Here is a 24,310-nt window from a genome sequence, read left to right on the forward strand (position 1 = left end):
ACTGTACTGGGTACTGTAGAATGCATCATCTGCTTTAAATACTGTATATCAGTGAATATACTATGTAGATATAATATACTTCCCACTTTGTACTCATTGTATAGTTACAATAACGTAATTGACTATACAGTATTTATATTTCATAATGTACCAAGATGCAACATTTTATTTGTTTTTATTTTTTAAATTAGAAATCAATTTTAATCCCTACTGCTGCTTATTTTGGTTGTTCATGTTAATCTGAATTATATATGGCAACTACTGTTGCGACAACTTAATTTCAATCAGAGGATTTTTTTAAAAATGCATAAAATCAACCTAAATCTATTAGTTCTTTATCACACCTATGTTGTGGTTTTACCATTATTTTGTGCTATATACAGGTTATAAATTATCAAAAATCCAGTGGTTAAATGTTATGTTAATGACCAAGTTTGCTATAGTCTTACAATAACTTCAGAAACAATTTCTTAAAGTGAAAATGTATCTTTTTTATTGGTACCATACATTAATTAGCAAGGGCAGAAACTAACCCAAAAAAAATAAAAAATAAAATAATGATTCTACAGGGTTTGAGGAAGGTACAAGTCACCATTCAAACTCAATTTTAGATGGATTGAAAGTATAACAAAATAGAAATGTACAAAAGAGTTAGAAGACTTCACCTATGGTCGTGATGAATACCAGAAGGGCCAAATCAAGAACAGCAGGACTTATTTCAGGCTTTTTATGACTCGTAAACCCAATTTATAGACTCAACAGCTACAAACTCTGCAGTATGAACATAATGTTAAGCTGGTTTGAGAACACATTGGGTGTCTGAAGATGTCAGGAATTGTAACATTGTGGGGGGGAAAGGTCATTTTAAAAAATAACTTTTAAAGCTAGTGATTGAAGTGAAAGTCACCAGTCAAACAAACATTTCAGCACAATCACTTGACATCGGGTTTAATCAGGTTACGCAATACATAAAACGTCTGACAGTGGAGGGGAAAAGAACTAACAATTTATGTTGACATGAAATAGTTGAGTGAATTTCAGAATTTCCTAAATAAATACAGAAAAACAAAAGATATAGGAAAAGCACCTTCCCATGGTGCCATTGTACCCTCAGGGCTTCTGTCATTTCATTTACACTACCCTTAAAAAAAGAGGGAGAAGGAAAGAGCTGCGTTTTTTTTTCCTCATTTTTCCTATTTTGTTTCTTTACATTAGATCAGGATGGCTTTAGGTATATCTAAGTAAGAATACATCTTATTACAGTCAGACAGAACTGCTACTACCTTAAATATACAAGCACAAATACACAAAATTTAAAATTTGCAAAAGGAACAGAAAGACAAAATAAAACATCCACACTAAATAATTTCTTTTATAAACACAAAAAATAAAAACAATATATTTTAGGGGAGGAATAAAAGTCCCGTGGTGCTCCTTGGTCTGTAGCTTTTCAGTATTTGTAAAAAACAAAATAAAAAAAGTAACAACTGAACTGAAGATGTTTAATAGAAATTAAAAACATTCTAGGGAAATATATACTGTATAAAAACTCTTAAAATGTGTAAGTGTGTATGTTGCTTAGGTTGGAGTCTACTAAGAGATGGCTCACGCATCAAGGAAACTGGAACTCCTGCCATCAATTGTGTGTGTATCAATGTGTGTGTGTTTAATGTGAATTGTTGTGTCCCACATTGAAAGTGTGACAAGTTCAACAATTTTTCAAGAGGTCTCTAAATTCTGGTCTGCTCGATTCAGCAAAGCCACTAATGTGTCTTTTCTCTCCTGAAACATTTCTCATTCACACTCTCTCTTACTTGCGCACACGCATGCACGCACACACAATCAATATATTAACAAAGGTTTCTAGTGACTTGATGCATTAGAGCAGTCCAGAATTGAGTCGTTTAGAGGCTGGGTGTACAAGCTGTCCCTAAGCAACTTGCCATCATGGCCATGCCACACTGCTTTGTAGCTTTCTTCTTGGGTTTAGTGTGGGTTAGTTCTCTCCTGGATTCAATCACCACGACTCCTTCATCAGCAGAACTACCATGTTGCTGTCCAAAGTGGAAATTAGCAAGAGCAGACAGGACATTTTTAATATGAAATGCAGAAAAGAATTAGAAAGGGAGAGGGGCCAGGGTGCCTTTAAGTTGGGAAGTCACAGTATTGATGAAGCCCTGGGAGGAGGTCAAACTGAGCTCTGCCAGTCACAATGTGTCGGAGGAGTCAGAGCTCTAAAAGCATGTCTGGGGGCTGCTAAGAAACCTGTTGCTCTTGTGACTTTTGGCTTTGGGAAAGCTCAGAGGAGGGCGCGAAAGATTTGTGTCGTGGAGGAGGGGCCCGAACTCTATTGCGATGCCTGTGAGGTGGGGTTGTCACTCTTGCTCTCCTGGCTGGAGGGCGCCTTGTTGTTCCAGGGCGAGTTGGATCCCAGAGCCGGGGAGTTGTTGAAGCTGTCCTCGTCGTCAATGCCATTGGCTGCATCAAACTGGGTGTTCTCCAGCCGCGTGATCAAACGCTCGTCCTCGTCGCCAAACTCCCCTCCCATCAGTGTAGGTTCTCCCACCACCATCACATCCTGTAGATATGAAATAAAATATTAAACAGGGGGAACATCCTTGATGAGGACGAGGTACTTAAACACAACGTGACACACTTTGCTGGCACACAAACAATGAAACATCAAGATTCAATCCTAGCATTGGGAGTTCCTAATGATGTTCCTACAAACATGTGAGGTAATGAACACTAAAGGCTTCTTTATACTTGCACGGGCGGTGACCGAGCTGACGTCACTGCGGCTATCCCGCCCGCAGTTTGCCTTTATACTCGAGCGCAACCCACGCGCGCTGTTTGGACAATGTACTGCAGTTCTCCTCCAAGTCAGGGGTGTCGCTACAGCTGGTATTGGCTAGGACACTACAACGTGGAGTTTCCTCTGCATTGTTTGGCCATTTCCGGTAGCAGTTTTTACTTTCCTTTCCGGAACAAGGAACACAGCAAGAACAATGGTGACCGTGAAACAGTGTCTGCGAGAACAAATGGGCCTGGATGACCAGATGATAAGTTTAATTATGCTGCAAAATCGATAAAGAACCTGGCGGCGTCGGTGGTATGTTGAACCAAGGGGAAGGCTGAGTACGTCATCACACCATGTGACTAAAACGGACCAATCACGAGAGATGATCTCCGTGGCATTCTACGCAAGGAACAATTTGTGCCGTGTGTGCATCAAATGACAAATAGGGGCCGTGCGGCCCAATGCGTCGGTCACGTGATGCAATGCGGGCACTGTCGGCCGCGCGAGCGTGAGCGTATAGAGAGGCCTTAACTCAAACAGCTTCAGTGTACAGTGACAGATGCATATGAGCAACAAGTCAGTGGCAGATCAAGTAACTCTTCAACAAAATACAGTGGAAGCTTTATTTTAGAGATGGACAGATCATATTTGTATATAATAATAATAAATATGCATGTATTTAACTTTTGTCCAAAGACACCAGCCATAAAGAAAACACCATTTTAGGAAGTTCAGCTTCAAACAATCATGTAATCAAACCATAGTCATTCTCATTAGCATAGTATACAAAGGAAGTCAGCTATCCCGTTTGATGGGTTTGATCATGTGATGTTTCGCATACAGGGTATTAATGACTGAACATGCATCTGAGACTATTGCTCACATATCTGAAGCTCGCTCTAAATTCAAATGCAACACAAATCCCCCCAAAACACAAAATTAAAATAAATAGATAAGAAATCTTTAAAAACGACCATGTGACTACTCGAAAAACTCGGGGCACTTGTAAGTCAAGTATCACACAAAAGTCATACTCTGACACGACCTCAAAAGGTGGAATATTGGATTCCGTGCCATTATAGTGTTATTTATACAGAACAGCCAATAAAGGCGGATGTCCCGGCGCAAACACTGAATCAACACAACAGTTGGTCTAATACCAATAGCATAGACAGAAGCTTTCACTGATGTACTTACTGGAACCTGACTGGACAGAGGGAAGCCACTACCAGGACTCTTCTTCTTGTTATTGTTGTTGTTATTAGGTCCTCCTCCGCCACTGATGGTGCTGCCACCTGACATCTTACGCTTCCGTCGTTTGTTTGGGGCCTGTCTTGATGGTTCGGCTATACACGGAAAGCGGGAAGAGTTACATGTAAGGAAATGTTTGTGTGTATGCGCTGTCAAATGTTAGTTTGTGTGTGTTTTACACCTACCTGGCGGTGCCACCATTCGCTGCCATTTCTGAAAGAGGCAGGTCTTGAGGCAGTCTCTGGGGCTGAGGCTGTACGTCTTATGTCGAGACATGAGTTCCTGCATGGGCTCTAGGATCACACATAGCTGAAGCACAGAACACATGGATAGATGGTTAAAAAGTTGTTAACGATCGTATTATTTTCAGTGCCAACTTTTTAAAATGGAAAATTTAAGTGCAAATAAATCATAGTTACAATTTTAGTATAGTAAGTATTTCAAGTACATGCAGCAAAACAAGAAGAATATCACCTATGGAGTTAGGCTTTTCTCACAATAACCAGTATCAAAGAGCTGCACATAACTGCCAGATAAATCTACAGCTTTAAAAAGAAAATGTATTTTATATTCATAATAAATGAATACTCATTATAATCCCACAAAGGGAAATTTAATTTACACTCTGCTCTACATCATTTTGTTGCACATCACACACAGCAGACATGCGTGGTAATATGTCAGAATGAGGGGATGTGCAGCAACTAGTTCCAATTTACTTGGAACTAGTTCTCTCTGCTTCCAAAGCCCACGTCCTTACGGCTGAGCTACTGACATTTAGTTGACTTCTAGGTACAGCAGTAAAACAAAGCTTACCCCTATCCCGAAAGAAACAGACATTCATAATTCTAATGACTGCATGTATTCTTCATTTTACATGCTCACACATGAGTTTTCAGTTCTGGCCAGGGACTTGCAAGGAATTCACGACAACACTGTAAAGAAAATAAAAAGTAAAATGTGGACAGTGACAGCGGTACTCTAACTCGTTATGTAAAGAAATAAAACTACGCCACACTTTTACCGGCGCAAAATTTTAATTAGTAGACATGAACAGGTGCCCTGGCGGGACGGAACAAGTAAATCTGGTGAACTTGGTACGGCCATGTCAAAGGGATCCTGGGAAGCAAGTTAACGCGGTCCTGATCCTGTTGTTTTCAATTTCTTTGTACGTTTGTGACTAAAACCTGCCTACATTTAGCAGCAAAATGAATTTGTTCCTTACCGAAATGCCTACACAGACCTTTGTGTGCAAAGTAACAACAAAATACACTCCTTTGTATTTTGCATCATCTAATTTCATCATCTAATTTCTTTCAATAAAAGTTTGCATTTATCTTTTTTCATATTTTCTGTCATCCAAAATGAGTGTAATATGGCAAACAATGAGAATACATTTTCTCACCCCATTAATGAGACTATCCAATCAAATAATGCTTATTTGGTACCTTTACTGGAGAAGAAGCTTTGTTTAGACAAAGTTCAGAAATTGTTTCATGTTTATATTCAACAACAGGAGGCTGTGACTCATGCATTGAAAATTGTTCAGAAGGCACTTAACTTGCAGAACCAGTCCGACTTGTACACGTGCTATTAGAAACTAAGACACAACTCCTCAGCATAACACCCTTCAAGACTTTTGTTGTCAGAAAGTGTATATAAATAACAAATACAAGAAGTTATTTTTGTGTATGTTCATATTCCATAAAGAAACTTATTGAAGCAAAAATTGAGTACCAAACATTGAGCACCAAATGGAGGGTATTATGTTTTGTGTTTGACTTACTCGGAGGTAGTTTAGAGTAGAGTTTGACAGGCCACATCTTGTAATATTTTTGGACAGCTGGTCCAGCATCTGTGGGTCCTGGGCCTGAGAAGGTTATCAACAGGGCAGAGTAAATAGCTGACAAACACATACAATAATAGCATAATGTAAAAGATTCAGGACTGCCATCCACTCACATGCATGGCCAGTATACTGCGAGGGATGAGTTCACGGTGTTGTCGGATGCTAAAGTGCCACGTTTTTATCCTCATCATGTCGTCAAACATGAACTCCAAGTACAAGCGGCCCTCAACACATACCTGCAGAAGTCACAGTAGGCTTAGGATGTGTATATTCATTCAGAGTTTTATCATCACATGGATTGTGTAGAGACGTTTTGCAGCATTATATAACTAAAATAAATAAATTGTCTTTTCATTGAGTTAAGTCAGGGCTGTCCAACTCATTTTCACCGTAAGCCGCATGTTACAATACGTCTGTCTATATCGAGTCTGTGTTGAGACATTTGTAGCATTATATAACACACACACACACACACACAAAAAAAGTATTTTCATTGAGTTAAGTCAGGAGTGTCCAAATTATTTTCATCGCCGCCTAAATCGTATTTATCGTATCCCTCAGAGAAATGACTGTGAAAATCATAAATGTGTCACCTCATGATAACACAACACATGATACACAACTGCCCCTGAAATTCACTATTATTTAAATTTTTTCACATCAAATTTGAAATCCAACATCATTGAAAATTGTATTTGTAATTGATTGTCTCGAAGGTTATGCACGAATCATTGTGGAACTGGCACTTGAGTCTGCCAAAAAACAAAAAAAATTTGGATTTGAATCATAACAAAAAGAATAACATACTACTTACTTTATTCTGACAAGAGCTGCAATGCTGCCACGCCACATTTACATAATAAAATCCAAAATATTTCACGTTTAGCCTTTGTTTATGGCCGACGCCATTTGGACTTTCTGCTCATAGTTACTACTAGGGTTGGGCATCGTTTAAATTAGAGCTATTCCGTCCTGATTCCGGTTTCAAACGCTTCAGATTCTTTAAGAGGGCTGGGTCAAAAAAGTTTGCATGCTTTAAATAAAGGGTGTCCAAATTATGAACATCCATTTTCTTAGCAGGCCACAGCATAAACTAAAATTAACATTTGACTCGGGGTTCTTTATAACCAGTATCAATATCAAACCTATGAACTAAAAGGCTTTTTTTCTGTCATCGGTTCTTACGTTGGTTCGAAGAAAATAAAAATAAACACTAAAAACCATCAGTGCAAAAGTGCAACCAACCATTTACCTTGTTAGCTGCCTCAATGTTGGCATAGACGTATTTTATTGTTTCACTCACCCAATTGACTGAAAGTTGACTTCACTGAAGTTCCCCGCAGTGTAGGCTGAGGCTCGGAGCGGGAGGGAGAACGTCAGACTTCTACACATCGTGAAAGCTTCCTTTGCATAATATAATCTTATTCCAAGTGTTGCACTGAGGCGACTGGTCATTAATGTTAACAGTTAAGACACTTTTGTTCGCCACCGCCGTTGGGCACAAGCACGTCTTCGTGCGCGTTCTTTATTGGTTTTCAACACTCCTTCTTCGGGGTCGGCGGACTGCACGCATAGAAACTGGGAACCGAAATTTTTTTATTTGAATGCTTCTGGGAGAACCGGAACGTTAGTCCCGGTTCCAATCGGTTCTCGATGCCCAACCTTAGTTACTACACATGTACGCATTGGAGCTCCACTGAGATTGCCACGTAAAGTTAGCAAAAAAAGGTCTCCACGGAAGGAAGTGCCTAATAGTTGGTAGCCTGAGGAGCTACACGTATATTCATGGCAGCGCCACAACTGAAGCCGAAAAGGAGCAGAACGAATGAGAAAAGGTTTTTCCATCACATCGAGGCAGATAGCCAGCCGGCTAGGTAGCCCTCGGTAGCTCGCCCCGGCTAGGTAGTAAACAGACTTGCTGGAAAGGAAGCAGCTGTTCCAAGGCAGCGAAGATTTACAGCACCGACAGGCACAAAACGCAAGCGATCCTGGTTAAAGTAAGCCATTTCAAACTGAAAAAAAAAACTTTTCCTGAGGGAGATGTGGCAAATCGGATTCTTCGTTTGACAATTATTTCATAGTAGTACAATGTATAATGATTAGATTCTAATTTGGAAATAATTTGTTACTGTCAATATGAATAGCGAATGGGGATTTAGAGGGCGAGTCTGAGCACTCGTCAAGGTACAGATTTTTCTGCCTTTAGTTTTGAAACCTGTGAGTTAAGTCAACCAATTTGCAAGTAAAGATTTATTTGAGACAGATAAAGGAATGGACAAAATGGGGGTGGGGGGGTAGACTTGCCTGTGTGAACATTGGCTTTCCATTCTGGGAAACCATGGTGCACTGGTCACAGTCAAGGGAGACAAAGTTGTTGTGAAATGACTCCTTGGGGTGTTTCAGCACATAATAGAGCTCAGTGGCACCGCCTTCAAATATACTCCGAAAGTACCTTGGAATCAACGTCCGACCAATTGCTTGATGGATGGAAAGAAACAAAGGGATGAGAGAATAAAAAGGATTATATTACACAGAGGAGATTAGGCGAAATAGGTAGCATGTCAGCAGAATGATACGCATATATGGCATTTTTCCTTACTGTAACGCTTAGGCCCATCTTCCAGACAGAAAGTAATGGTCAACATGGCATCGTCTTCAAAAAACTCTGTAGTAAATGCATCCCACCATAGGTTATCACACTCCTACAGTTTGGAGACGGGATAAATATTCTATTACCCACATACAGCTCTGTGTTGTGTAAATGAGATCGTAAGAGAGTTTACAAACCTCTGTCCAATTCTGTAGCCGTTTGTTTAGTTCAAATATTCTGTAGTCTGTCTGGTTGCCATATGGTGTGTGCCTCCTACACCATAAAAAAACGAGGTGAAAACAAAAGAACAGTTGGCTTGTGGTAATAAAACTGAAGGGAAATTCTGAGCTGCAGTACTATCAGAGCTGTTGAACAACCTCATTTAGCCTGGTCAGACTTTAATGCTCAATTGGATGCGAGTGGAGACCACAATGTTATCTGAATAGCAGTTAATGTTGTCTTACCCTATGCCTGGCTCCAGGTATGTGGGAGGATACATTGGGGTTGGACTGGAGAAGCAAGAGCGAGAGATCTTTTCAAATCACATATAGTGAAACCAACTCAGAACACAAAACTGTGTAACAAATAGGATGAGACTGTAAATGTAACACTTCTCCGCTACACACAACACCATCTTGTTTAGTTACCCAACAGAGCCTACAAGTCATGGGCATCAGAAGTTACTCTGGACAACAAACACTTCCTGCAGTTGCTCAAAGCAAGACATCGCTATAATCTATTATTCTATCGTTCGTACAATAATATTATTATTAAGCATACTGTTAATTGATATTTAAACAGACAAAGAGGGGAAACCAAGAGGAAACCAACTTAAGCATAATTTTTATGGCAGTGAAAAATGACACCCCAGTGGCTGAGATGGTGATTTCTCTAGGTCATTTCAACTTTGTCCCGAAGGCTCAATCCGCACTCTGCTGAAAACTGAATAACCACCTACGTGAAATATTTCTCCCAGTGAAGTGATAACAGGTCGGCAAGGCTGTGTGATTTTTCTCATTCTCAAAACTGTTCACTTCACCAGCAGAAAATTCTTTCCCACGGGTGGCTGTTACCAGTATGCTACACAAATAGAGCTTTGATTTTTTTAACTTAAAATTGTCCAATTCCTCATAATTTCAGCCTCTCAACATTAAATATTAATAATTTTAACTTCATTATTATATATTAATAAATATATTCATAATGATAACAATGTCATAAATAAAAGTTTTATAATAATTTAGACTGATTATCTTTGTGTTTCAACAGAATAAGACATTTGCAAATATTTTATTTTACTTTGGAAAACAATTATTTTTTTGTCTATTTTCTGACATGTTGCAGACCAAACCAATGACTGAATCATAATTTATCTTTGTGAATTGTCTGCACTGTCCATTTGAAAATACATCCCGTTTTTTATATTTGTTTTAATCCATCCATCCATTCTCTGAACTGCTTATCCTCACTAATCTGATTCATTGATTAATAATAATAAAAACATCATGGACAGATTAATTGATTATTAAAATAATTATGAGTCACAGCCCTAGTCACAATATATATTGAGATTTCAACTATTTATTTGCATGACCTCTGCGGTCCTCAGTTTGTCCTGTTGTATGGGTTCCAAACATGCAATCTATGAAGACTTGAGGGCATGCCCTGCCAGAGGATATATCAGGTTATTATGGCACCTGGTATACCCAGCTGGTCGCCCATCTGAGTGCTAACCAGGCCTGACCCTGTTTAGCTTCTGAGATCAGGCGTGCAGCACATCCAAAAGGAAATCACAGGCGCAAAACTCACCCCACATCTCTGTCCAGCATGGTGCCGGGATGAAAAGGGGGGAAAGTGCTACCGTTGGGTGGCTCCTTGGGGGAGTACAGCTTGAATGACTTGGAGGAACAGCCTGGAAGAAAAAGCAGAAGAAAAAAAAAAAAATCAAAGGGTAATATCTACTTTTTATGTTTGAGGGCCAAAGGTTAATTTATAGTGTTGATGTTAAATTGAAAATACTGCCATGGGGAACCTAAATTAGACATAGTATAGCATAAATAATATGCACATATTTAATGCATTTGGGACACACATCCAACTGGGGCTATTACAGCCTATATTTCGATTTTTTTCTTTTCGTTTCTCCTGTACACACTGTGCTTCTGCTACTCAGATACAAATATAGTCCACAAGTACCAACAGACATGGCTAAACACCAAGCCTTTTGACATCTCTCACCGGCCTCATACCCCTTTAAATTACTCAAATTGGCCAGATCTCTTAAGGCTATCCAGGGTAGAAGTCTCCAGGTCACGACCCCAGCCGTTACCATGGTGAAGCCCCGCCTCATAAATGTCTTGTCTCAACATAATAAACATATGACTGTGTCTTTGTGTGCCAGATTTTCAAGCACGTGTAATTGGGATTTGTGCTGGTGAAGGAACAACAAAAGCAGAATTTCCTTTAATGTCTACTAAGATGTTTGCTTCACATTAATTTAATACATACCAAAGACTCAGTAATATGAACAACACTGGTGGTCAGTTGTGAAGTGAATAAAATTTTTTTAAAAAAAGTCCTAAGCAGCACCATGTTATTGCCTTAATACAAAATGGATATAGTTCACAAGAGAGGTTTGGCTGTAATAACAAAAGAATATTGTCCTGTCAGGACCTAAAACAAGTTTAGCAACTTCAAAAATAAAACTATGCCTTCATGTTACTGTCAGCAGAAGCTGTTTACCATACAAGCAAGCAGTACTGCAATGGGCTGGGCGCAACAGCAAGAGGGAGGAAAAACAACACGAATGGAGTTGATAAATAAATAAATAATCGATGTTATGTGCCCATTAGTTGGTAAGAGCTCCATTAGCTCCTCTCCTCCCCTGTTAGCGGTTAATGACAGGCAGTCCCAATCACATCAGCAGGATTCCACTTCCTCCATTGGGAATTTGTTCATTCCTGTCCAACAAGCAGACGCTGCACTGTCCAAACACACACACTGAGCATATATATGTCATGTCCAGGATGGAGTAGCTCAAACACTACGTTGTACGATAACCTAAAATCTGACTGCACGCAAACTCTACACATCATGAACTGTTCACTTAACAATAACAGTTGCATACATTTAGACCGCTCGGTTTGCACTGAAACACCCAACAAAATAAACTTTTACCAAAAACAAAACCTGCTGTGTTGTTAAAGTTGCACTTAACATTTGTAAAGGCTTCGTGGACACGTACAATGTTTCTCAGTCCGTCCACGCACATTTTATGTGCGTGGACGGACTGTGGGGTGACTGTGGGGTTACAAAGGAAATTAGAAAGGCACCAAGCGCACAATGCTAACCATCAGCAATTAGCTCGGGGAAACGTTAGCTTGGCACACTTCGAAGCACAAGATTTAGGCGCACATACAAGGAAACAATCCCGAAGAAGACAAACTGCAAACTTACTCAGCAAATACTGCCACTGGTCTCCATCGCCAGTGGGTGCAATCAGACCACGTAGAGGACTTCGTGGCCGAGCTAACGTTAGCCAGCACAGAAAGCAGCTGCTAGCTGCGCTGCTAACGCCTTTGCATCAAATCCCTTTTTAAACGAGGATCCAGCAAAGTAACCAAACAAATCACAGTCGCGTGAGCCAGTCAGCCATAACTAATAGCGGCACCGGCTGTGGAAAAAATGAGAAGCGTGTAGCCGGGAAAAAGCGAGCGTTTACCTGCGCTGAAGTCCAATGAGAAGACGACTGTTTACAGATCCGTGGCAGAGTCCGTGTGTGCGCTTCGTGCGTCAAGACCGACAGGCCCGCTGAATGGACGGCTCGGCGCAACGTACCCACAAGACACGTCCCAATGAACGCGATCGATGCACTTCTCCACTTCTCCGCGAACTGTGAGGCCGGGGAAGCAATACGGCCCAAATAGCGGGACTGTGTCGGCTATGTTTTGTCCCGCATGAGGCCTTGTCAGACGGCTGAAGCCTGTTGTGGGTTTACATACGGACCCCGATGAGCCCTTTGTTCACGGGAGGACATGAACAATAGCTGTAGGCCCTCCTCCTCCTCTTCCTCCTCCTCTCTCTCCGCAGTACATTTGTTCTTCTCTTCCCTGACCGCCACCGCCAGTCGCCCCCCTCCACTCCCCTCCACTCCACTCCAGTGCTCATAAAGGTTGTCTGCTAAGCATTTTTCCCCTTTCCTCCTCCTCCTTCATCCCAGGCCATCCTTCTAAGTGACACAGATGAGAATTGGCCTAATGCAGCCAAGTGGGAGTGCGTGTGGAAATGAAGCTGGCCGCCAAGTGATGTTCATGTTCACCTAATTAGTGCATATCGGCTTGCTGCAAACAACAGAGCTGCGTCAGATAGTAGGCAAGCAAGAAAGAACTTTATAAAAGTAACATTTGAAAAACCATCCATCCATTTTCTGAACCGCCTATCTCAGCTGACTCTGGGCGAGAGGCTGGCGAAACCCTGAACCAGGGGCGTGCAGAGACCTTTGCAGGGGCAGGTGCTCGAAGTTAAAAGGGGGGCACACGGAACATGAGTTTGAAATGCCTTAGCATAGCATTGCAGGCTATTCATGAAAACAGAATAAGAAAAGACACTTTCCTTAAGGACACCAGGAATTGGAGTTTCTAGTAAAGGTGCGCACCCTTTGCTTAGTTGATAATCAGAATGATAACAAACCCACCAATTAGTATTTTGTACGCAAATTACATCATTTTGTAGTCATACTTATTAGCATTTTGTGTGCACGTCACAACTATATTGTGGCCAAAATAAAAATCCCATGTCATGCCTGGCGCTTTGTACATTTTAGTGGATTTATTCTCTGGAACTGTTTTTGTTTCCAATGAAACACAATTGAGAAATTGATTTTAGGTGGTCCATCTCACTTTCCCCATCCACTGCATAGCATTGCTTCTCTGCCCTCAATTACTTTGTAATTATATATATTTAGTTTTTTTACAGTGTAAAATTGGACACATTAATTAAGCACCTTCTGCAGTACAGTAAATAAAATATCTCAACAATACATTCATAGCATTCCTCATCTCGACTGAATTTACAAAACCATTATCATAAAAGGAAACTGCATTAATGAAAATTGCTTCTTTTAACTTCTCTTGAGTTAAAATACAATGAAGTTAAATCACAACTAGCCAGATAATTAATTGTCCAACGATGACACAAGATGGAAAGGAAGTGAAACGGAAATGAATTCTTTTTTAAATATGAATTTAGATTTCAAATCCTCAGATGTTTTGTCATATTGGACTACTGTCTGATTTCCTTAGTCATCTGTCAAGCAAAGAAAAGTTACTTTTGTGTTTTAAGCAAAACAAGACATTCATGGACTGCAGCTTTTGGAAATGTGATCGACATTATTGCCTATTTTTGGACATGTTTGCAATCAAACACTAACTCAGTCATTCCCAACGAGTGCCCGGTCTGCCCAATTTGAAATCATAAGGCCCACTAAAACCTTGAAATCAAAACTCTGATCAACATATGAGGATAGGATCAATAATTTTCCAAACAATGTTCCATAAATAGGTGCAAGGCAGTGAGTGGCTTTGTTTATTACATTCAAATAGCTAGCAAGCAAACTAATATACTGTAGGTAATCATATCAGTCTTTCACCAGGGTTTGATTTGACATTATGACACCTAGGCTATCAAAATGCTAAGTTTTGATTTGGAAGGTCTGGACTGGAGTGGAGTGGACCATCGACATCTCCTTGCCGGTCAACTTTCACAATCACCGACTCACTCTACATTATCCCTCCTCATGTTAACATGATCTATTATTTTGTCACACATTGTCTCAATTAACGTGTAAAAGAGTCACTAAACATACCAGGCATTTTTGTCAAACATTTGATCGGTCTGATTGTTCGTATGTAAGCCATGGCATATGGTACATTCAAGCGTAGCTCGGAAAGTCGTTACTTAGCATGTTAAAATTATTTGAATCGTTTTTAATGGCTATAAAATTATGTTTGTGTGTATAAGTGAGAGGTAGCAGGGGAAATATTCAGTGGTGCCTTGTTTTCTTGCTCTGTTTACGGCACCTCTGATTCTGGTGAGTTTTATGTCTGATAAACTTGAATCTCACTGGTGGATGAGCAGCTCACGAAGGCACACGGAGAGAGACCCCTCCCCTCTCAATGCACTCTCTCTATTCAAACACGTATAACTTTATGAAGTCCATAATAATTTTTTAATTTAAATTTTTATTTTTTTAAATAAATTTTTTTACATGATTACATTAGATTTTATTGATGAAAGACCCCAGACAGGCTTACACACACTCATACACACATTAAAAAAATAAAAATAAAAAAAATAAATACATTTAAAAAAAGGACAAAGAGGCACCTTGGAAATCAAGGGCAAAAGGGCAGATGGCCAGGCACCTAGATTTGTTTATGGTCCAATAAAACCAAGGTGAACTATTTGGCTATAATTCCAAAAGATATGTTTGCCATAGGCGGCACGGTGAGCGACTGGTTAGCACATCTGCCTCACAGTTCTGAGGACCTGGGTTCAAATCCTGGTCTCGCCTGTGTGGCGTTTGCGTGTTCTCCCCGTACCTGGGTGGGTTTTCTCCGGGCACTCAGGTTTCCTCCCACATCCCAAAAACATGCGTGGTAGGTTAATTGAAGACTCTAAATTGCCCATAGGTGTGAATGTGTGCGAGAATGGTTGTTTGTTTATATGTGCCCTGCGATTGGCTGGCGACCAGTTCAGGGTGTACTCCGCCTCTTGCCCGTAGATAGAATTGTTAGATGGAATTAACCAATCACGTTCAAATTCTATTTTTTTTTTTTCTTCCCGAAACCCACAAGCACACACACACACACACACACACACACACACACACACACACGTGCACAAACACGCACACGTGGGCGTGCACAGACACACACACAGACACGCACGCACAAACGCGTGCGCACACACACACACACACGCACACACACACACACACACATACATGCACAGACACACACAAAAACAGCATTAAGCCCAAAGGAGAATCCCATGGCCTCTAAATCTGCTTAAATCCCCTCAAAATATAATCAGATATTCAGATCACAGCCAGACAAGACTCACCCATATGGATAAAGTTAGAAATAAAAAAGAACAAGTAGTATTGAGTGCATGCTCGTCGTACATGAACTATGAATGACCAGCACAAACAGAGTTCTGATTTATGCAGGTACACAGAGAACGAAAACACAACTATCCATCCATTTTTGTCCATTACAGTCGTGGTTGAGCTGGAGCCGTGTTGACTTTGGGTGAGAGGCAGGTAAGACCCAGGACTGGTCGCCTGCCAATCGCAATACACTGTATATAGTAGACAAACAACCATTCACACCTAAGGACGAGTGGGCGTCTTCAATCAACTTATGAAGCATGTTTTTTGGAATGTGGGAGAAAGCAGGAGTACCTGAAAGTACTGAAAACCTACACAAGCAATGGAAGAACTACACGCAGGAGCTCGGATGTGAACCACCACCCTCAGAACCGTGAGGCAAATGTTGTAACCACTATTCCACCATGCCGAGTGAAAACATAATGGTTCATAAAAGATTTATTTTTTTAATTAAGGTTTGTGTACTGCACGACGCAAACAGTAACAACATTATGGTAATATAATTTCCACCCATTCCAGTCTGGAGTGAAGACAATAATTAGGCAGCAGTATTAAGTCAGACGGCTCCAGTGATTGAAGGTTCACATAAATATTAATATATTAGTCTTACTGACTAAATTAGTGTGAGTTTCATAACTCAGAGGATTATTACGACCTGAAACAATTTTTTGAAAAGTCATTCATAGGCAAGTCTAGATTAGTGAGTTTTTTTTACATTTTATTATTTAGTGAGAAGAAAAGGTCAAAATGCCTGTTAGCTTTATAATCTGAACCCCCTATAATACTGTGTGAACAAGTAAATAAACCAGTTTAGTGTGCAATTTAGTGCCATGTTATCAGTTTGATTTACAATCCATGACATTTTGCAGTCTATTAGTGAAGCTGCTATTCAAATTGCAATATTCAACAAAATAATTTGGTATTTCCTTTCCCAGTTCGCTGTTACAGATGTGCATTTAATCTGCAAAATGATGATGCCAGTTTAAACATGCACCTCTTTGACAGACTCTTAAGGAGATAAACTCCCTTAAAGGCACGCCACTCACCCGACCAGTGAAAAAAGATGCTGAGGCTGACTTTCGGTGGATATATTTCTTCAACCACAGTTAGTGTATGACACGATTACTTCATAGCTCAGGAGGCTTCCGTCAGTCTTTTGTCATCATCCATTTACTGTATGTCTTGCGGTGTAGTCACTCACGGCAGTGAGTATGTGTGCACGTGTCTATATCTGTGTGTGTGTGTGTGTGTGTGCGTGTAGGTGTGTGTGTGTGTATGTGTGAATGTGCGCGACCTATGCGGATTTGTCTATCATACACTTTATGGCTATATAGTAGCCACGGTAACACAAGCAAGTTTTCACAACTGGAGAGAGGCTAAGAATCATCTATGGACACACAGGGGTTAATCCTGTGTGTGTGTTTGTCTTTCTGTCTGTGTGTGCGTGTATGTGTGCGCGTGCGTGTTATAAGCTTTGCCATTGAAATGTTACATGACTGGGTTAATCCACAGAGCAAGTATGTGTCGGGTGATGGAGAGACGGTGGGGGTGGGAGGTGTTTCAGGATAAGGCTTTAAGGGCTTACACACACCGTCTCTTTCGCTGTGAGGCACAGGGCAGGCCTTATCTTCAAGCAGCACCCTAACCAGCGACACACAAATGTTATACTGCCGAACCTTCTCTGCTCTGGCTAACCTCACACCACACCTAAAGTCAAATTTCCAAGTACTAACTGAAAAAAGTCCTTTGAATTTACTTATTTATTAAAATGTAAGTTGTGTTTGCTTGCCGGACTACATTGTAGAGAGTAGCAGTTTCTGCAATTAACAGCTTGCGTTCTGACAAGAATGGGGAGTAAATTATGACAGCAAATCACCTTCAATGCTAAACAATCCATTCACACAAACGATACGTTGTCCATTCCATTAACAGCCACTTAACTCTTCTAATTAAAACAAAATATACTTGTAATTCAACACAACCGCGAAATACATGGCCCTGGATGACCATGTTGTATCACAGCGGGCATCATACAATTGTTTATGATATTACTGCCTATGAGTAGAACGTTTGTGCTACAATTGTTCAAAAAGGATTTGCTTCTTCCATATAACAGTATACACTTAATGGCAACAACGTAATAAACATGGAAACAATCTAATTTTTGTATATAAACAAAGATACAAATACTCATGGCGGAACAGTGGATGACTCATTAGCACATCTGCCTCACAGTTCTGAGGACCCGGGTTCAAAGACGGCCTCACATGTGTGGAGTTTGCATGTTCTCTTCGTGGCTGCGTGGGTTTTCTTCAGTACTCCGGTTTCCTCCCACATCCCCAAAACACGTATGGTAGGTTGATTGAAAAATCTAAATTGCCCGTAGGTGTGAATGTGAGTGCGAATGGTTCCACCCATCCATCCATCCATTTTATACCGCTTGTCCGAGGTCGGGTCGCGGGAGCAGTAGCTTTAGCAGGGATGCCCAAACTTCCCTCTCCCCAGCCACTTCATCCAGCTCTTCCGGGGGGGACCCTGAGGCATTTCCAGGCCAGCCGAAGGACGTAGTCTCCCAGAGTGTCCTGGGTCGTCCCCGGGGTCTCCTCGCGGTGGGACGTGCCCGGAACACCACAGCAGGGAGGGGTCCGGGAGGCATCCGAATCAGATGCCCCACCCACCTCATCTGGCTCCTCTGGATGTGGAGGAGCAGCAGCTCTACTCTGAGATCCTCCTGGATGACAGAGTTTCTCACCCTATCTCTAAGGGAGAGCTTGGACACCCTGCGGAGGAAGCTCATTTCGGCCGCTTGTATCCGGGATCTTGTTTTTTCGGTCACGACCCACAGCTCGTGACCATAGGCGAGGGTAGTAACGTAGATTGACCGGTAAATTGAGAGTTTCGCCTTTCGGCTTAGCTCATTCCTTACCACAACGGATCGATACAAAATCTGCATCACTGCAGACGCTGCACCGATCTGCCTGTCAATCTCCCGTTCCATTCTTCCCTCACTCATGAAGACCCCAAGATACTTGAACTCCTCCACTTGGCACAGGATCTCATCCCCGACCTGGAGAGGGGACGCCACACTTTTCCGACTGAGGACCATGGTCTCAGATTTGGAGGTGCTGATTCTCATCCCAGCCGCTTCACACTCAGCTGCGAACTGCTCCAGTGAGAGTTGGAGGTCACAGCTTGATGAAGCCAACAGAACCACATCATCTGCAAAAAGCAGAGATGCAATACTGAGGCCATCAAACCGGCGGACCCCCTCTACGCCTGGCAGAGTCCAACCCTCACCGGAAACGAGTCCGACTTACTGCTGGATATGCGGACCAAACTCTGACTCCGGTCGAACAGGGTTCGGTAACAGCCCGTATCAGGGGGTTCGGTACCCCATACTCCTGAAGCACCCCCCACACGACCCCCTGAGGGACACAGTCGAACGCCTTCTCCATGTCCACAAAACACAGGTAGACTAGTTGGGCGAACTCCCATGCACCCTCGAGGACCCTGCCGAGGGTGTAGAGCTGGTCCACTGTTCCACGGCCAGGATGAAAACCACACTGCTCCTCCTGAATAAGAGATTTGACTTCCCGACGGACCCTCCTCTCCAGCACCCCTGAATAGACCTTACCAGGGAGGCTGAGGAGTGTGATTACCACGTTACCCTTTCGGGCTGTGCCCGGCCAGGCCCCATGGGTGCAGCCCCGGCCACCAGGCGCTCGCCTTCAAGCCTCACCTCAAAGCCTGGTTCCAGAGGGGGGGCCCCGGTGACCCGCGTCCGGGCAAGGGAAACCTAGATCCATTAATAGTTTTCATCATAGGGGTCTTTTAGCCATGATTTGTCTGGTCCCTCACCTAGGATCTGTTTGCCATGGGTGACCCTACCAGGGGTATGAAGCCCCAAACAACTTAGCTCCTAGGATCATTGGGACACACAAACCCCTCCACCACGATAAGTTGACGGCTTCCATGAGGGGGTGCAAATGGTTGTTTGTGTATATGTGCCCTGCGACTGACTGGTAACCAGTCCAGGGTGTACCCCACCACTCACCAAGAGTCAGCTGGGATAGGCTCCAGCATGCCCGCGACCCTAGTGAGGATAAGCGGTATGGAAAATGGTTGGATGAATGGATGCACGGACGAATGCTCATTTTTGATTAGCATCGACAGAGAGCTGTAGCCTAAACAATATGTTTAATGCAGTGGTGTACAACTGGACTGCATCATGCTTGTTGGCAATATTTTAACACTCACAGTTCTCAGTGCAGTTCTGCAACACTGCAAACAACAGCCACAGTAATAAACATATCGTTAAATGAATAATTACAAAAAACAATTCAAATGAAGTTGGGACATTGTGTAAAATGTAAATAAAAACAGAATACAATCATTTGTAAATCATTTACAACCAATATTAAATTGAATACACTACAAAGACAATATATTTACTGTTTAAACTTTTGTTGTTGTTTTTAATTTTTCTGCAAAAAAATCACTCAATCCAAATGTGTTGCCTGTGTTTTCTGTAAGAAAACTGGGACCGGCATGTTTGCCACTGTGTTATATCACCTTTCCTTTTAACACCACTCAATAGGCGTTAGGGAACTGAATGTCATGAGCTATGCCTTGTAGTTCCTGTTTTGGAGCTTGGGTGGTGCTTTACACCCTTCTCGCCCTCTCCCTCTCTATAGCCCTCTTCTCTCTCTCCCTTCCCAGTAATCAGCACCACCTTGGCCACGCACCTGTTTCCAATCAGCCTTCATCATCACATGCATTTAAGCCCCCCAGATCCAGGACTCCTCTGCCGGAGTATTAACGCTCAACCATGGTACACTGGCCTTGTACTCGCACGTAAGCTATGCCTTATTCACATTGTTCTGATCTCCATGCCCTTCCTCGTCCTCAGTGCTCCTTCCGTGTTCCCCTCCTTGCTGACCACGCCGCCAACCCATCCACCTGCTTACGCCACCGCCTCCCGCACGTTTCCCGGCTCGACGACCCGCCATTACGCCTCGAAGGTCCAATCCCAAATTCCTTTTCAATAAACCATTCTCCACAAACTGCTCAGCCTCCGCTTGCTTCTGGGTCCAGTTACAACGGATACCTTTGTATCGTGACAGAATACTCTTGCCATCATGGACCCAGCAACCCCGGAGGCGCTCAGACAAGCACTCACCCTCCAAGGCACCCATATAGGAAGACAGGACAAAGTTCTCCAGGAGATCATGGAATCATTAAACACTCACGCAACAAGTTTCCCTCCTTTTGTCATGAGCTGTGCCCTGCAGTTCCTTTGTTGGAGCTTGGGTGGCGCTTTGCGCCCCTCTCACCCCCTCTCTATTTCTCTCTCTCTCTCTCTCTCTCTCTTTCTCTCTCTCTCTCTTCCTCTCTCTCTCTCTCCCTCTCTCTCTTCCCAGTAATCAGCACTACCTCGGCCGCGCACCTGTTGTCAATCAGCCTTCATCATCACCTGGATTTAAGCCTGCCAGTTCCAAGACTCCACTGCCAGAGTATTAACGTTTACCTGTGGTACAACGGCTCTCAAGTTACACGTAAGCTATGCCAGTCCTCGCAATATTTCTGACCTCCATGTTCTTGCTTGTCCTCAGTGCTCCTTCCGTGTTCCCCGCCTTGTTGACCTCTTCCAGCACGCCGCCAGGCCATCCACCTGCTCACGCCACCCCCTGCCACACATTCCTTGTCTCGACGACCCACCAGTACGCCTCAAGGTTCCATCTCCAAATCCCTTCTCAATAAACCATTCTCCACAAACTCCTTCAGCCTCCGCATGCTTCTGGGTTCGTTTAAAATTGATAACATCATATCGTGACAGAATACTCTGGCCACCGTGGACCCTGCGATGTGAGAAGCGATTGGCTGACAACCAGTTCAGGGTGTACCCCGCCTCCTGCCCGATGAGAGCTGGGATAGGCTCCAGCACTCCCGCGACCCTTGTGAGGATAAGCGGCTCAGGAAATGGCTGGATGAATGGATATAACGCTATAAACAATGCTACAAAGACATCAAATGCGTTAAAATGACAGTAGAAAGCATAAATAATATCTCAGCTGACTTCGGGCGAGAGGTGGGGTACACCCTGAACTGGTCGCCAGCCAATGGCAGGGCACAGATAGACAAACAACCATTTGCACTCACATTCACACCTACAGACAATTTAGAGTCTTCAATCAACTACCTTGCATGTTTTTGGAATGTGGGAGGAAACCAGAGTACCCAGAGAAAACCCATGCAGGCATGATGAGAACATGCAAACTCCACACAGGTGAGGCCGGATTTGAACCCGGATCCTCATAGCTGTGAGGCAGATGTGCTAACCAGTCAAACGCAGAAATAACAATGAAATCAAATGAAGGCATCAGAGAAACGTCTTCCGCCTACTTGCTTTTTCACATCGCAACTAAAGATTACTTAGTGAAAAATGTATTTTATATGTAATACAGAGCAGTAATTCCATTGTGAAAGTACAGTATGTGTTCACGCAAACATTTCTCATGATCCTTATAGTGCTGCTTATGAAGCAATGCCCTTACGTTTGCCAATTTGATCTGCAGTTCTTGAAGACTCTCTCAGTCGCATGAGCCCCTAGTTTGCCATTCACACAACCTAGCTGCCATGGCTGGCATACAATAATTGTTTTCTTTTGCTTAAGGTGCAAGTGTGAATGTGTCCTTTGAATGTATTTCCAGCAACAAGTGGTAACGCAAACATGTGATTCGAATCACAAATGACTGTCATTTTTAAAATGCACATAAGAAAAGAGAGGGCTTCCATTTTCCTAGTATGGAGCCTACTTAAATTGGTTGTTGCTCAATCCTTTTTCAAATATTTTCATAATTGATTAAACGGGGCACATCATTACTGATTAAACTCCCTGATGTGCGGTGAGTGAAGTTGACCTCTCTCTTTAATCCAATTTCTTCAAAGCACAAACAGTGGAGAAAAAGCAGATGAGAATGAACCAGAGCTGAGAGAAGTCACAGCAAAAGCATTCTGGCTTGAACGTTCCTCAGTCATGTGCTGCTGAATCAGCTGTGCGTGAGGCCACAAGGAAAAGGTCATCTTACCTCCCTCAGTGTCTAGCTGTAACATGGCCATTTTGTCACCCATAAAGTCACGTTGATTGCGATACACTGCTCAAACTCTTACACTCTGTCGTGTATTCATGCTTCTCCCTCTCTGCGATATCTCCAGTGTCCAGACTGTCAGCTCAGAGGCATTGGAGGGTGAGGAGGGGGCACTTCCACTCACTAGTCAACAGGAAATTGAACGTCTGCCTCAGTTCTGATAACAACCATGCCATTTGCCCTCCCTTAAAAACACACTTTTCTGCACTCATCTGAAGTCAGCTGACTCATCCAAAATGATTATTATGAGTTTAGCTTTTGTGGATTAAATATACATTTTACTTTCTATGTTTTGGGCAACACTGTGCTTAAATACAGTACCTTGAATTATGCAGGAGGATACTTTATTCATTGGCTCTACACTATGTGTCCTGTGATTGACTGGAGACTAATCCAGGGTGTAGTCCACCTTTCTCCCAAAGTCAGGTAGGATAGGCTCCTACTCCCTGTGACCCAGAACAGGATAAGCAGTATAGAAAGTGGATGGATAGATAATGTTTTATTCCACAGTACAGATGGACTTATCTTGGAATAATTAGAGAATGCCATACAGTAAAAGTGAATTTTAAGAAGAGAGAAAGCAGACACTGAGTTTGGCTGCCTGAGATCGGTTGTCTCTCCATATGATTATCCCCTGCGAATGAATGGGGATCAATCCAATGTTCTCTGCCTTTAAGGACATCCTTACATCTCGACAGGGAAGCCCATGTTGGCTGTGACACTATCAGAGGCAGAGCAACAGTCTCTGTCTGCTCTTTGGTAGCAGCGCCCTCGTGTGGCTGCACTATACAAGTGTGTTCCAACTTCCTTTCTTTTTCTTTTTTTCTTTTTTAACTTTTTATTTCAATTTTATTTCAGTGTTCCAACCCAACGAATAGTCTCTCTCTAGCTGCCATGCTCTCTCGAACTCATGCTCCGGATTTCAGGTGAACGCCAACATACGACCACAACAAGCTAAATGGCATGTGTGTCACATGTTATTGCATGCCAACAGTAATGTTATGGTTGTGATGGACTAATTACACCGACCCACCACATCATTACGACCACCTGCACAATATAATTATATCCAATACAAAATCTTCAACAAAGTTTTTGCTCTTACAAAAATCATATTTTTCAATGTTGATTGACACTGTCAGAGGTATGACATTAATATGTACATTACTATGGTTGGCACTGGTTGTGGTTTGTAGAGGTGTAGAACATGACTGAATTATAATGGGAGCTGTGGTACTGGTAATTTTTTACTTACCTCAGTTACATGACATTCAAAATATTAGAAGTAACTGGTTGTCAGTAAGATGCATTACAGTGTCAATCAAAAATGAACATTAATATAGTTGTAAAAGCAGAATATTTGAGACAGCTCTTGTTTTGGATATCATTTTATTGTAATGTGCAAGAGGTCATCATGGTGTGGTGGGTGGGTGTACGGCAACAACTATATTTTAATTCAAGCAAAGGAGAAAAGAAGCCAGTGTTGTATACTAACTCAATGATC

The 24,310-nt window shown here is 42.2% G+C and overlaps 1 protein-coding gene across 1 annotated transcript; it reads right to left on the minus strand.

Moving 5' to 3' along the window:
• Positions 1 to 466: 466 nt before the first annotated feature.
• ldb1b (LIM-domain binding 1b) lies at positions 467 to 22,886 on the minus strand. The gene is made up of 11 exons (XM_061679015.1): positions 22,747 to 22,886; positions 10,300 to 10,402; positions 8,955 to 8,999; positions 8,688 to 8,763; positions 8,500 to 8,602; positions 8,205 to 8,377; positions 6,014 to 6,136; positions 5,838 to 5,921; positions 4,237 to 4,360; positions 3,998 to 4,146; positions 467 to 2,578 (listed from the first exon to the last, which is right to left on the minus strand). Exons 1-11 carry the CDS (start codon positions 22,787 to 22,789, stop codon positions 2,348 to 2,350), a joined length of 1,254 nt encoding a protein of 417 aa, XP_061534999.1. The 5' UTR covers positions 22,790 to 22,886; the 3' UTR covers positions 467 to 2,347.
• Between the last annotated feature and the right edge of the window lie 1,424 nt (positions 22,887 to 24,310).

Source organism: Phycodurus eques, chromosome 6, assembly GCF_024500275.1.
Source record: "Phycodurus eques isolate BA_2022a chromosome 6, UOR_Pequ_1.1, whole genome shotgun sequence".
Lineage (NCBI taxonomy): Eukaryota > Metazoa > Chordata > Actinopteri > Syngnathiformes > Syngnathidae > Phycodurus > Phycodurus eques.